Below are 15618 nucleotides of genomic sequence, written 5' to 3'. Positions count from 1 at the left end.
CAACAATAATTTTTTATCCAACATTAGCCGAAAAAAAATCATGATAATAGCCGAAAAAAACTCCAATTCTAATCAACTAGTTAACCTGACAACTTTTGTTTCAGGTAAGAAAAAATAGCATCTAATAATTAGATTATTATACCTACAGAATGATTTTCATGCAATTCAAATTTACTTGAAACCCTATTTCAGTTACTATTACTTTAAATAATCAAAAAGAGAATAGTTAGAAGAAATGGTTTTTCACAAATAATTTCAATGTTTTCTTTTGAGACAGAGTTCTTCTATCGAATAAACTCGATGTCTTTTTCGGTAGACATAAGTAAGTATTCAGGATTAGATTACTATAGAATTCGATTAATGGCTCACAGTAAGTACAAGAATTGCAAGTTGCAGATAATACCACGCTCTATTACAAATTTAAAGCAGACACCGGATTTTGAAAAATACTTATTTCAAAGAGCTGTGAAAATTTTCTCAATGATACCACAACCTAATGCTGAATTTCTATTATTCATTTAAATTAAGAGTGAATTTGAAATCAGCGGCATCTATTCCCTATATTTCTCTTTCTCTCTCTATCTCTCTCTTTTTATCTCTCTCTCTCTCTCTCGCTCTCTCTCTCTCTCTCTCTCTCTCTCTCTCTCTCTCTCTCTCTCTCTCTCTCTCTATCTCTCTCCGTTTCTCTCTCTCTCTCTCTCTCCCTCTCTTTCTCGCTCTATCTCTCTCCGTTTCTCTCTCTCTCTCTCTCTCTCTCTCTCTCTCTCTCTCTCTCTCTCTCTCCCTCACACACATACACACCCACCGCCTACCCCCAACCATTTCTTTTGATTTTGTGTACATATTTAGCTTGGCCAGTTTCAACAGATGTAAAAAAATCTTTGCAGTATATTTTTTTTAACGTGAATGAATTTTTTATATTGAGCCAGAAAAATCATTGTGGGTAACTACAGAAAAAAAAATCGGAATTGAAATCTTTTCCGCGTGTTTTATTTGACCTATAGATAAGCGTGGGTTAATGAACAAAGCGTTCAAACATAAGCGTACAATGAAAGCGCTTTTCTAGAAGTCGACCTTTCCCGTCAGGTCTTGAGATGACTTTTTGTGTCAATTTTCAGGGGCTTTTCGTTCCTAAATCGAGCACAATCAACATTTCCTTGACATTGCTAGCCCAATTTTGAGTAATGCAAAGAAAGAATAATACGGTTGAAGCTCAACATGTTGAATCATCCACTCAGCTGATGTATGGAATAATTTCAAAATAAGGATTATTAAAAAATAAGGGTACGAATCTAATCTGGCATTTTTCGAAAACGAGTCTCCTAAACTATTAACCGGATATACCAACCGAAATATTCAAAAGCGCCAAATGTGAGCAAGAGTGCTGTGAGACCAATTTCTGCGAAATAATATCAATAATCGGTTAAGAGGTGCTTTCGATACGTGGTGACGAATACATTTCGAAGAACTAATGAAAAACTTGAATGTTGGCTTATAACACAATCGAGGTGTCTTTGAGTTCGAGATTCAGTTGGGAAATAACTTGCTCAACTTTACGATGGGCCCAGTGCGTTCACCGCTCGGAGTTACTAGTTTGACTGATTGGACAATCCCATCATCTCCTGGAAAAAATCAAGGATTTTTCTGGCAACGAGCCAAAGCCCCGGAGTTTGAAAACATTAGGAGTCAATACGAAATCTTTGATCTTCAGATTACTTGAACTTGTGTTCCAGCTTGAACGAATGCGTTGTTCTGGCAGACACTCTCGCAAAAATTGATCCCGGAAGTGAGTAGCTATATGCTGCGATCTACTCCATGCTTTTAAGATGCGTTTATGGTTATTGACAATCTTGCGAAAAAGTTGTCAATGATTTTCAAATGATTGACTGTTTTTATTACTGATTTATGAAGAAGATGATTTTGCTATCTTCACTCAGTAAGATATAACGTGTATCCTTAATTTCCGTGTGTCATTCCACTCCAAACTCTTTTTCCGAATTGACTTTTTTGGTTTGTTTATATTTTATCAGCGATCACAAAATTTTGATTTGTTACAACACGAATTTGCTTGTTAAAACTGCATGCATTAATACCAACGCGAATTGGCCTAAAATCAGCTCAATCAAAAATCAAGGTTTTAAAAAATTCTTAACGCGGTGGTTTTAATATATTGATTACTCAAACACCCACGTTGAAGTTTAAAATTCCAGATATGCGCTATGCCAGATTCTGAGCTAACTTTGTTCTCGAATCAAAGCGAGCTTCTCGGCTGATGTCATAATTTCTCAGCGACGTCATCGGAATCGGGTCACTTAATTCTGACACCCTTCACAATTCATCGAAATGAATCGCAAACAAAGTTCTGAATGATAACTCAACTTAACTTACTCGAGCAAAAAGTAGCGGATGCTGGGAATGTAGAAGCTTCAGTGATGGGATCATTTCCGTTTCTAAATGAGATCTGGTCAAGACTAATGGTGTACTCTTTTCCAGGTATCAGTGAAGACAAAACAAGGTCAACAGGTTCTGGAGTCCAGGTGTTAGGGGTAGTTATTTCACACTCGTTGTTGGGCAGACTGTTCCCGTTGACATCTTTGCAACTTGTGCGGATGTGATAAAGCTGTGCTTGCCAGTCGTTATTATCTACTGATGTAATGAATTGAACACTAGTTTCATTCAACGATTGAATGTTAGTCCGAACGAACACTCCATTAAACACAGTTATCACTGGTGGCGATGGGCCTAAAACAGAGAAGGGTTTGTTTTTCTGCTACCATGAGCTTATAATTGAAAACCTATTTTTTGATCGTGGCGATGCTCGCAAATGACAGTTATACCATTCATCCTTTGACTAAATTGGTGATCAGGATTTCCAACTTTTCGGCGTTCATTGGCGATTGCAGTTTGGTCAACTTTTTGAGCGAGCGAGTGAATGTGAACAATCATCAGAAGTTGAAACAGGTTAGAGTGCAATCAAATTTCAATGAAATAAAAATGAACAAAAACGCTCAACATTGAATATTCTTTTTCATATTTTCACCCAGGCCTAGGCCTCGACTTACGAAAAGACTTTAAAAGTCTAGTAGGGGGGGGGGGGGCAATATTGACTATAATTAAACGGTCGAGCTTCCTAGTTAAAGTCGAGCTAATATCTTTTCATGGGTCGAGCTTAAGTCTAATTATAGCGAAGAAAGTCCAGCTAAGGTCTTTTCATGAGTCCACCGTTAGTCATTTCATAACCAACAAAGTCGAGTAAATATCTTTTCACGGGTCTACCATTTGTTTTTTCATAAGTCAAAATCCGAAATTTTTCATTTTTTCTGCTTCTGTATGTACTAAGTAGCTCTGCTTCTGCTTCTGTATGTACTAAGACCAGTCCAATTTACGAAACAGTTGGAAAGCTGCCAAAAGCCTTAAGATCTGCGTCAGATCTTAAAATAAAGAGTTATGGCAACTCGAGTATATTACCACATTACTTGATTCAATGAACCCAGCTAGCTTACGTGTATTGGTCCTAGTCCCATTAGCCACGACCAAATTTCGCCGTTATTCAGTTTGTTTTCCCCTGAATCGTAAAATCTGAAGGAGCATACACGCTGACTACGTTATATGCAATATTGGGCAGACAATTTCAATGGCAAAAAAGCAGACTTATGAAAAGACCAATGATGGACCCATGAAAAGACTTTATCGCGACTTTGTTTGCAAACATTTTGTCGAGCTTAAGTCCAGTCTGAATTTTGGGTCCAGCTAAAGTCTTTTGCAAAAAATCTGTGTCCAGCTAAAATTGAGATTGTCCTAAAGTCCAGCTAAAATTTTTTCATAGCTCAAACGAGTCGAGTCTGGTCTTTTCATAGTACATTTGGGTCGAGCATTGTCTTTTCATAAGTCTGTACCTAGACCTGGGCAGAATGACCAACGATTATTGTGACAAAAATTTGTTAAAAAAAGACAGCAAGCAATTTGTGGATAACGGTGTAGCTGAACTCTAAAATAACGAGTCAATTATTATTACCGAGTAAAAATAGCGATTGAATATGAAGCGTGAGATTAATATTCAATCAGATTCAAGTATTTAATTGACTGAAATGCGTTCTAATGTACGTAGAAAGATAGGATAAAGTTCGTATAACATAATTATAAGTAATTCTAATTATAAAATTTATCAAATAAGACACGATTCGGCTCTATAATTTTCGGGTTTTTGGTTTCATTGGTGCCAAATGGTGACCGACATTGAACTGATTTGTGATCAGACGAAATACCGGCCAAATGAGCATCGAAAATTGCCGTCTAAAAATCCACTTATTGCTACCACAAATACTAAGACGTTGTCGATTAAGTCCCTCATTGAATGAATGTACGTTACTTTATATCGATTTGGACAAACAATTCGGCTTACGATAGAGGGTCGTTTTACACTTTTATCAAATAGAAAATATTTTTTCTCATAGATCTGGTGAATCAAATTTTATAGCCGATACAAAATGTCTAGACTTGCCTTATACATTACAGAAAAACATAAAAATGTAATGATTTAGTGAAAAACATCCCACTCTAAAGAAAAAAAGGTTAGGTTTTCGCAAATGATGTTCAACTATGGGCAATAATATTGGGAGAAAATCAAATGAACGAAATTTTTTCTATTTCTTGCAAACTCAAGTTACCTTCAAAATGAATCGTGTCTTCTTGAATTGTGAAGCCAAATATCACATTGTTGTATATGTTTACTACCCCAATGAATTCATTAAGAGTTGTAAGTATGACATCAGATATTGTAACGGAGCAGTTATAGTCACTCGTTCCACCTGATGTTTGAGTGCAGTTCAGCGAGTTCAATTTAACACTCGTGTATGTGTTTGTCTTGGAAGTGTACTGAAATTAAGAAAGCATATGACGAAGTTCTGTAACAGCGGACGTTAACACTTTATCTGAGCTAGTTCAGTTTTAAATAATCGATGGATGTTTTTTTTCATGAAGTATATATGTGAATGTATTTTATCAATTTTTATCTGTGAGAAAACTCGGATCTATTCTGTTTCAGTCCCCCAGTGTTATTCATGACCCCCAGTTACAAAATATGTGTTGTTATATAGCACGTTACTATGTAAAAATATTGCACTTGCGCCTGGGGTCATCAAGCATATATTCCCACTAAACTGGGGGGGGGGGGGGGATAGATCCCAAATTTCACAAAATTACACTAAATGATATCCGAATAATTATTTCAAAAAGTGCTGGAAAAAAACCTATACAAGTACAGTTTTGAATTAAAACTGCACTCATAACCAACGAGAAAATGAGATTGTTCATCGACATAATTTTTTCACATCACAGTTTTCTCACATACGAATAAACACTGACCCAGATCGATGTGCTAACCCTAAACATTGCTCAAAAATGAAAGAGTTGCAGGGAACACGGTGACTGTAGTGGTTGATTGCAAGTTTCGTGTATAGCAGACTATTGTTTATTGTTTATTGACGTATCGCGTCATTAATGGCTTGAAATGAGGCCTCTCTAGTAAAAATTACGTCATCTTTCCTGTAATGCTGCATGTTATTGGACATTCGTAACATCTGGCATTATCGGACAATTGGACAACTGGCGTAAAATCAAATATATCTAGGTAAACAGCGCTTGAAGGGTGGGTCAGGGAAGAAAAGGGGGGGGGGGTGTAGTTTCCAAACTCACCAAGTTTCAAAAAGGCCCCGGGCACCATGAAGTTTAAGTCCCCGTCAATTTCGATGAACCGCAAATATGACTCAAATTAAAGTTTCCGGAACCATTGAAAACCGCAAATCGTATAAAAATACTGCAAAAATCGCATCAAATTTTTGAAATGGTATAAGATCGGAACGGTTTGAAACTTTGAAATGTTTATATCACAGTTCTGTTTCTGGCGGTGACATAGTTTTTTTGTTCAGCTTAATTGTTAAAAATTACATTTCACATCAAAGCCCATGTTTTCATAGAAATACGACTTGGAATACTTTTTATCATGAAATTGGAATATGATTAAGCAAAAATAGGATCAAATCATATGAAGTGACGATGGCGCAGTAGAAGATGACAATAATTGTACACAAGAAAACATACCCGGCAGATTGCCGGAAAATAGCCGCCGTTGATTCCAATAAGCATGATTGGGATTGAACGAATAGAAAACAGATTTTTGTACAAAAAAACTTTTTAAATCCGATTTATTTTGACGGCATTTCGTAGTTGAACAAATTTCTGTTTCTTAGAGAGAGGCCTGAGGGGCTACTATCAATACAAATAAGCATAAAAGATGGTAAATAAGACTTATAGGAACGACGTTCAAATAGCGGGCATCTAAAATTGGGCTTTATGGGTTTATCCCGTTTCTATTTCTGACTTCAATTTTTTATACTGACTCTGTTCATTTTGAATTGATTTGCTGAGCAACTGATGTTCAAATTCACTTTTTGTAGAATGAGAGAAGAGAGAAACTAGCCTACAGAAGTCAAAAAGATTTCACGCAAAATGTCGAAAAAGCGGCAAAATGGTAAAGCGAAAAAAAGTTCGACGAAGTACAAAAACATAGCAGGACGAGTCCTGACGTACAATTCAAAAAATTTTCATTGAGTAGACAATAAACGACTTATAGTGGACTATGAGTGAATTGGGAAAACCGTTTCTAAAAAAATCTTTAAAAAATTAAAAAAAAAACAAAAAATCGGTGTCAAAATGCCGCATGTGAACAAAACACCACTAGTGAGAAATGAAAATTTGGTTCACACAACAAACTAGGCCTAGAATAAGCTATGAATGGATTGGGAAAACCATTCAGAAAAAAAACCAATCCAAAAAATCGAAAAAACAGTAAAAATCAAAATGAAATTGCCGCATGTGAACAAAAAACCACTATCGAGAAAGCGAATTTTTGTTCAAACACTATTTTCTCACTCTACTTTAAAATTAGAGCGAAAAAATTTCACGCCGCAAAACCACTCGCTTTTTCGCTCCATTTCCTGTTTCGGCGTGACCAAAATCACTACTCCAATTTGACTTCAAAAATCATGAAAATGTGTAAACAGATCTTAAAAAAAAGACATTGCCCCAATACAATTCAAATTCTTTGAATTGCAAAAATAGGAGCGCAATAATAGCCGGCTGAGAAGATGAGGTCGGCTATTTTACAGTGATTGGATGGAAAACGTAAAGCAAAATTCCACACCTAAAATCATCACAATTACGAAAGCAAAGTAAACATTCACTGCTGAAATTAACGGCGCTTTGGGTTACAAAACTACTTTTCATTGCAACTCCTGCATTATTTCTTTCCGAAATCTCTTACCGGGAATTGAACAACAGCAAAAATAATAAACAGTTTATGAAAAACAAAAAACTATAATGAAAAAGAAGCTGAAAAATTCGAGTACTTACATATACTTCAACTTCAAATGCAGTTAGATGATCACTCAACCTGTAATCCACAATGGCGTTCATAGAACACGTTCCATTTTCTTCAGTACAGTCAATATTCACATCAATTGGCTTGTAATCTAAAAGCAAAAATTTTTGGTTTATTTTATAGCTACTTACCCTCTCTTTCACATTTATATCAGCAAAGTGAAGCGACATACACATATTGACACAGTCAAACACACACAACACACACATACACACACTATATATATATATATATATATATATATATATATATATATAAATTGTTTTAATTTATTTTTTCGGTAATTTAATTATTTAAGCTTACGGGCATTGATTTATAATTTAAGATGCCTGCTTTTTAAATTCCTTTACTTTGAGTTATATTGCAGAATGGAGAGTTTTTTTTCTAAAAAGTCAACATTTTTTCAAAAAATCCAACTTTTAAGCTACCAGATATTAACTTTGTTGATTAAAAAGTCTTATATTGTCGTCATTTTCGAAAACAAAATTTCAATCTTTTTTCTTTTTTTTATCATAGTTAAATTTACCTGAAAAATTGGTTGATAGAATTAGAGCATTCGAGAATTTGCTGAAATCTACTCCATCGGCCAAAATCTCATTTCCCACAGAAAACAGCAGATCTGTTTCCAAATTGACGTCAGCACCACTGTGGTAAACACAAATCAAACCAACAGTTGAGCCCTGCAAACATACAAGATAGAAAGAGAACAGGAAATTCATTTATATTTTATACAATATTGGGGAAAAATTGAAGAGTGCTTAATATCAGATATGAGATAAAAAGAAAATTTCCAAAAAAACGTTTGAAAAATTTTCCTGAAAAGAAAGGCATGAGGACACATTAAAATGTGAAAACAACAATTTTTTATAAAAGTTTAATGAATCTTAAAAGAGAAATTCAAACCAACTAATTTGGTAGAATTTTTAATCTTTGAAAATAAAAACCAATAAACAAGACAGCAATTTTTTGCAAAAATAATAATAGACAGATTTTGATTGATGTCTCGAAAAAGCTGGTTTTAGAAAACTGAAAGATGGTAGAACAAAAACATATACCTTTGGACGTTTTTTCTTAAGTAAATCCTTCTGAACCTAAAACTTGTAAGGCTTGCTGAAGACACAAAAATGCAATGTTTTAGCTGAGTTTTTAAACTTAACTTTTAAGGGAACAAACAGTGTCTAAGAATTCGAAAACAGTCTCTAAGAATTCGAGTAAGAATTCAGTGTCTAAGAGATCAGCCCCCCCCCCCTCCCCTCAGCTAACTGGACATATAACTTTTTTGACGCAAGCGGAGTAGCGTGCTATAAAACAACACATTAATTGCATGTGTGGGGCATAAAAACCTTTTAATATTTAATGTTAAGAAATGTGAACTATATAAAATTAGGGATTGAAATTATACTAATAGGGGAAACGCGAAAAGTGAAAAGGAGGGAGACAAAAACTGTCTGCAATGGGTAAAGCTATTCCAGCTCCTTCGTTCACTCCACACTGATGTAACTCTATTTTCCACTTCCAATCACTAAACTGGAGGGGGGATGGATGAAAAAGATCAAATTTTTTTGAACGCAAAAGATCTCAAAAGGTTAAAAAAACTAACAGAGCTTGGGGTCATTTTTCCGGTTCCTTTGTTCACGCCAGATTGTTGCAGTTCTACTTTGACTGTGTTCCATTCTTCATCGCTCACTTGATGCTCCCAGATGAAACATATTTGATTACTGTCTTTAAACACTCGTGTCAAACTTGACGTTGGGGAAGAGAGACCTGAAAAGTTTAAATTTTGATCTATTCTACCCCGCCCCCAGTTGTTTTTATGCCTTCTATTTACAAATTGTATATTTCTTTATAGCACGTTGCTATATAACACTATGACAAATGTGCTTGAGGGCAAAAAATTTGCAATCCCACTATGCGGGGGGGCATAAGTATCGAAAATCTTTACGGCTTTTTCGTTTTTTTTTAAAAAAAATTTATGATGAAAAGCAAATGAACCAATTTTTTCCCAACTTTTTCGACTGCTTTTTGAGTTAGCAAGAAATTGTGTCCACTAAGAATAATTTTTGGTTTGTTGATTGAAAATATATTGCGTAGCCTTCCATAGAGCGGGATTTGAAAAAGTAGTTCTATAAGAATGGGATGGTGGTTTCTCCACTTAAAATGGAAATTAACAATTTTAAATGATTGATTATAACAATCCGTTGTGTCCAGGTTCTAAAATGTGAAAAACAAAAATCTCAATGGTGAATTGGCAATGAAAGAAGCGCTCAAAATAACCAACTGCTCTGAAAATAGCCGTCAGCGCTTTCCCTCGAAAGTTGAGACGAAGAACACGCATCATCCGCGAATGCAGACACTTTATACAAAGCACCATTCACTAGTGACCCGAAAAATCCACTTTCGGAGTATCCACTTCCACCCACAGTGTTGTTGTGCTGATCGATAAAATTGAATTTGGTTTTGTTCCATTTAGCAATTTGAACAACATAACCCTCCACTTCGTTGGGTTCAGTACTGTTGATTACTGTATAGTTGACTGTAGATGAACCAGTACCATCAGTTAGAGTTATGCTTCCTGGACTAATTGGAACTGAAATAGAGTTCATTAAAACTAAGAAACTCTTACATTTAAAATAAAAATAAAATATGCTTAGATAATTTGTCGATGATATATTTTGTTTCAGGTATCTTTAACCTTTTCTTATAACCCAATTTATTTGTTTTGAAAAATAATTGCAAAAAATTTATTGTTTTTAAACCTCTATAATTACAGCAAAATCAAAAATAATTGTCCTGAAACATCATAAAGCCGCTTGATGAAAATGCAAGCATCAACTGCATCAAGAGTTCACGAGACCGAAAAGCGACCTGGTCAAAGACCACGAATCCGTAAATTTTTGAGATAGTGATATTAATCGATCGAGATATTTTGATCAACTATTACACGATTTGAAGGTATTGATTGAATCTTTGTAATCATCAAATTAATATATTAAATTACATCGAAACAGACAAGACATCAGCTTCAAAAATCAAGATTTATACAGTGTCCGATTCTACAGTGGCAGATATTGCTATATTCGTTAATAAGATATGACATTTCGGATTCGTGTTTCAAGCTACGTCAAAACACACATGTGCAAACATAGGCTCTTGTCTCTCACGATTTTAAAAATTCAGGATGCGTGTTTTAAGCAAAGTTAAGTTACTCTGTAGAAGTCACATCAAAATTCGCTCTCAAATTCTCGGACCGCATTGCAGTTCTTGATGAACGCCAAAGTTCTCAGTGATTTCAAGGAAAATCTTGTAAGTTATACTTTCGTTACTCTGCAGAGCAAAAATATTTACTGGTCAATTCAGAAATCTGTCTTCCAACTCGAAAAGCTACGAGGTTTTCGACGCATGGCATATTTTTTCAGTAACTTGAAGTCACATGACTTGTAAATATCTTTTGATACAGCTTTAAGCTCATGAATTTGAAATACAATACGTGTTCTGAATGATACCTCACATATACTTACTGGAGCAAAAAGTTGCGGATGCTGGGAATGTAGAGGCTTCGGTAATTGGATCATTTCCATTTCTGAATGATATCTGGTCAAGACTAATGGTGTACTCCTTTCCAGGTATCAGTGATGACAGTATAAGGTCAACAGGCTGTGCAGTCCAGGTGTTTGGAGTATTTATTTCACACTCGTTGTTGGGCAGACTGTTCCCGTTGACATCTTTGCAGTTTGTGCTTCTGTGATAAAGTTGTGCCTGCCAGTCGTTATTATCTACTGACGTAATGAATTGAACAGAAGTTTCATTCAACGATTGAATATCAGTCCGAACGAACACTCCATTAAACACAGTTATCACTGGTGGCGATGGGCCTGCAATACATTACACGATTGTAGAACGAAATTTCAAACTGGATTGACCCTTTTCGCAACCCCCCCCCCCGCCCCCAATTGCAGAGCACGTGCTATTACTTAGTATAGGTATAGTATCATGTAAAAATTGGCACTTACTTTTTTGGTGGTGGGGGGGGGGTTGTCGCAAATAATAGGCGACCACTAAGCTGTGGGAGGGGGCACAAGCGGAAAAAATCCAAACTATTTTTCTGAATAATTTCGCTCCAAGATTTGATTAAAACTACCATAATTTTCTGCTATGCTAATTTAAAATTGCTGATAACTAATTTTTGATGAAAACCGTACTTTAAATTTATAATCAAAAATTTAGCATAGTTGCACAGTTTGTAGCTATTCGGTGAAAAGTTTTTGTAATTTTTCAATAGCTTGAAAACAGAATTTCGCCAAAGTTAGCTCAAAGATACAGTAATTAAACATAATTCACATTTTCTTAGAAAGATTTCAAATTTAAGATGCAATACAATAGGTTTTGGTAAAACGTGGAGGGTTTTTAAAAGGCAAAAAAATTCAGAAACATTATTCATACATAGTGCAAAAGTTTTTCTGAAACCATTTTTTCCCCTGAAATTACACTTTTGTTCTAAAAGTGATCTAACAAAAAGTGAGATTTTCTTCGGACATAAAAGTGCTTGCTAGCTGGAAAATCTCTTCAAAATCAGGAACATCTCAAAATTTTGGAGAAGAACCTGGAAGCGTACTGTTGAGGACACCCGCTCAAACAAACATCAAGCCCATAGACAAAAGTACGACTCAAAATAAGAGGTTCTGATTCCGAACTATTATCCTGAATTTCGATTGCAATTTGCATCCTCAGATTAGATTTAATTAATGACCGAAGAAAACACTTTGGATCTTTCGTTATGCGCCCAGTACGTTATGTGCCCCCCAATGAAAAGGAATGCTGTCACAGCCGATAAAAACAATTATTTTTATTCGAAACCAATGCTTAGCCTCAATATCGCCTGACTAGAAAATTGATGCAATTTCTCGTTACCAAGTCTGAATAGCAGGAGAACAAAACAAACAAACATGATCAAAACTCCATGTTTTCTACATATTCTGTTTCACTCTGTGCAAAAAAAATTGTCGCAAAATAGAAGAAACCCCTAGGGCCAAAATTAAATGACGTTGCTTTGAGCACGAGTAAGAAGTTTTTCAAAATTTAAGTAATTGAAATCGAAATATCCTATGTATGAAAAGTTTAACAGGTATTCATAGTCTGTATCGTTAAAAAAATAACAAATCCGTCTATCCAAAACTAAATCACTTTTTTTGAAAATAAAGTGTGTTGAAGCCTCAAAAACAAGTAATTGCCTCCCAAGGGTTCAAAATAAACTGAAGTTTTATTTAGAGGAGCGTTTTTTCGAAAATGGGCCAGTATATCCAAGTAGGATTGAGACAAGCAGGATTAAGACAAGGCGAAGCCGGGTTGAAACGAAACTGGGCACTAATCAATGAGGCATTGAAAAAAGTTTTCAAACTGATTTTAATGACCTATACAATAAGTTTAATAATTGACCTCTCAGACTAAATTTTAAATTTTCCTGTAAAATATTAAGGGAAAACAGTTTAGCAAATATGCTTCACTGAACTAAAATTTTTAAAACTAGAACTTGAGACCGTTCAAAGCACAGAATGACAAATCTGTAATCTACAGAAAAGAAGCAAAAGAGTTAGCAAACTGAAATCAATTGAAAAATTATTTACAAAAATGTGATAATGATCATAAGTGGAATCCTTTTTTGGTCTATTTCTTTACAACATTGTCAAACATTTGCTATTGACGATAGTTCACAGGAAACTCCGAAAGTTGAAGTTCAAACAAAAATAGTTCATTTTATAATGACTTTTTCTGAAAAAGATTCCATCTGAATTTCTTCATAAAGCGCCACAGAAACCTTGAAAATAGACGAGATCTATAGCTTCAGCAACCAAATGAGTGTGACATAAACCAATTGAAAAAGATAACAACTTTTATATGGCTCTAAGCTAAGTCAAAAATACATTGTTAGGTGAAAAATTTTAAGCCAACGAAGCTGATTGTATAGCAACAACTTGTTCCGCTCATTGGCTAAAATTTTTGTTGATTTTGACATATACATTGTTTTTCAGAGAATTCTTATTGAGTTGATAAGTCCACATGCAATTAGACAAATTTAATCATTCTTGATTAAGTCTGCATTGTTAAGAACTTTTTTTTCAACTAAATAAGGAAAATTAGATATGAGATTTATTATGCAGAGAAGATTAAAAAAGAAATACCTTGGCTCCAGAACTGAAGAGCGAAACTTGGGTCTAAATAAGTTAGAAATTAGTCCTGCTAATTCTCTGGCAATTCGTCAGACTCGTGTTTGAGCACAATCAACTCTGATTCTCAAATGCCATAGGCTTTCCAGAATTATTTTCTAACGTAATATTAGAACAATTGTGTAGCCGTTTAACTTCTTCGTGAAAACAATAGGAGAACTTGCAGTGAAAGGGGAACACCGCTTTTCTCGAGCAATGGTTTCTCGCTCCAGAGTAGCCATTGTGTGAAAATTTTCACGCCCTAAATCTAGTGTTTATTGTTTTTCTGGCTACTCCTGAGTGACAGATATAACCCATGCAATTTTGTTTTTCATTGGCAACCAAAAAGTTGTTAACAATTCTTAGGACAAAAATTTCGCTTCACCACAATTCAACTTTTATGGATGGAAAGAAAAAACAAACTGGAGACCAATAAAAACTTTGATGTCGCTTTTCCAAACCAAATAACTCAATGTCTCATAATATATACAGAAACTGCTTTCCTTACAAACTCAACTGACCTTCGAAATGAATTGTGTCTTCTTGAATTGTGAAGCCAAATATCACATCGTTGTATAGGTTAACTACTCCAATGAATTCATTAAGAGTTGTAAGAATGACATCAGATATTGTAACGGAGCAGTTATAGTCACTCGTTCCACCAGATGTTTGAGTGCAGTTCAGCGAGTTCAATTTAACGCTCGTGTATGTGTTTGTATTGGACGCATACTGAAATTAAACAAACATGTAGAAAGCTTTTTGTAAAACCGTGCAATTACACGTTATCTATGCTAGTTCCTTTTAAGAAAAAGGTGACGAGTTTTTTCCGCGGAGTATGCAGGTGAATAGGTTTAAATCATTGTTTTCTGTGGGAAAATTAAATGTTATATTAAATGATATCTGAAAAATTACACCAAAAAATTAGAAAAAATGTTCCAAAGAAAGGCTTATTTAGCTATCAAATTTTGAAGTAAATTTCCGCCGAATAACAAACCAAAAACTAAGATTGTTCATCGTTATACTATTGGACGTAGACTGGTACTACACCAACCAGTTGCAAAAAATTAAAAAATTGGAAGTTAATATTGGACGTTAACTTTATCTAAGCTTTTAACTTTTAAAAACTTTTTAAAAAAATTATGAGTGATTTTCTCTTCGAAGTTTACTTGTGCACATTAGAATTTAGCATCTAATTTTCTTCTCCAGTTGCGTTTTTTTTTTACAAGCAGTAGATTTTTTTGCGCATTTCGAGCTGTCACCACTACCACACACTGAAATTTCTCATTAATTTAACATCCCAACCCTTATGAAGTAATCACAATACCTGTATTTTTGAAAAATCTACACTAGAAAACACGTACCCAATTTCGAAAATTAAGTAACTATAATAAAAAGACTCAGGTAGATGTAAAGGGCATGCAAGTCTTAAAGTTTTGATTCGATTTTATTAGGGGCGCACAGAATCATTGGTCTGTATACAACCAAGTATGGCCTGTATAGTCTGAACAATGCTCTTTACAGAGTGGTTGTGCGCCCACCTGTGGGGGGGGGGGATCAGACCGATTTGGGTTGCGCACTGGGGTACACAGACTGAAATTTTTTGGCATTTAAATAGTAGTCATTGGTAGACGTTCTCCCAGTGCGCGAATCAAGTTGTTCTCATCAGATATCGGTGTTTTGATATAATTCCCCTTGGACGCGGTTCAAGTCAGTTTGATCAGAGCTGTCTTAGGTTGCGCGTCTCTTACTGGAAACATAACTACTACAGCCACCACAAAATATGTATGCTAGAGAAATAAGAAAATGTTAGAAGTTTTAAAGGTAACAACCTCGTGTAAATTGTGCATAAGACAAGCTCAACATAGCTTGAAAAAAGCTCGACCTGTTCAGCGCATAAGGAACAAAAAGAACGTGGGAATTGGTTATAAGAGATGCACACGATTAAGACCAGTTGGTGAAAAGGTTAGGACACTAAACTTG

General features: G+C 35.1%; 1 protein-coding gene and 1 long non-coding RNA gene across 2 annotated transcripts; both read right to left on the bottom strand.

Annotated features, from left to right (window-relative positions):
- Positions 1–2388: 2388 nt before the first annotated feature.
- LOC142357773 (uncharacterized) lies at positions 2389–9053 on the bottom strand (the record flags this gene model as incomplete). Its single annotated transcript, XM_075409309.1, has 5 exons — positions 9039–9053; positions 7965–8118; positions 7411–7529; positions 4668–4875; positions 2389–2742 (listed from the first exon to the last, which is right to left on the bottom strand). Coding segments are annotated over exons 1-5 (850 nt in total), but the record flags the coding sequence as incomplete, so codon positions are not given.
- Positions 9054–9066: 13 nt separating this feature from the next.
- Positions 9067–11132, bottom strand: LOC142357774 (uncharacterized). The gene is made up of 3 exons (XR_012761698.1): positions 10957–11132; positions 9717–10025; positions 9067–9202 (listed from the first exon to the last, which is right to left on the bottom strand). It is a non-coding gene; the product is annotated as an uncharacterized LOC142357774 (long non-coding RNA).
- Between the last annotated feature and the right edge of the window lie 4486 nt (positions 11133–15618).

This window comes from Convolutriloba macropyga, unplaced genomic scaffold (assembly GCF_964194025.1).
Source record: "Convolutriloba macropyga unplaced genomic scaffold, txConMacr16.3 SCAFFOLD_5602, whole genome shotgun sequence".
Taxonomy (NCBI): domain Eukaryota; kingdom Metazoa; phylum Xenacoelomorpha; order Acoela; family Convolutidae; genus Convolutriloba; species Convolutriloba macropyga.
The sequence above is the reverse complement of the archived record's forward strand: the minus strand, read 5'-3'. Positions and strand labels throughout refer to the sequence as shown.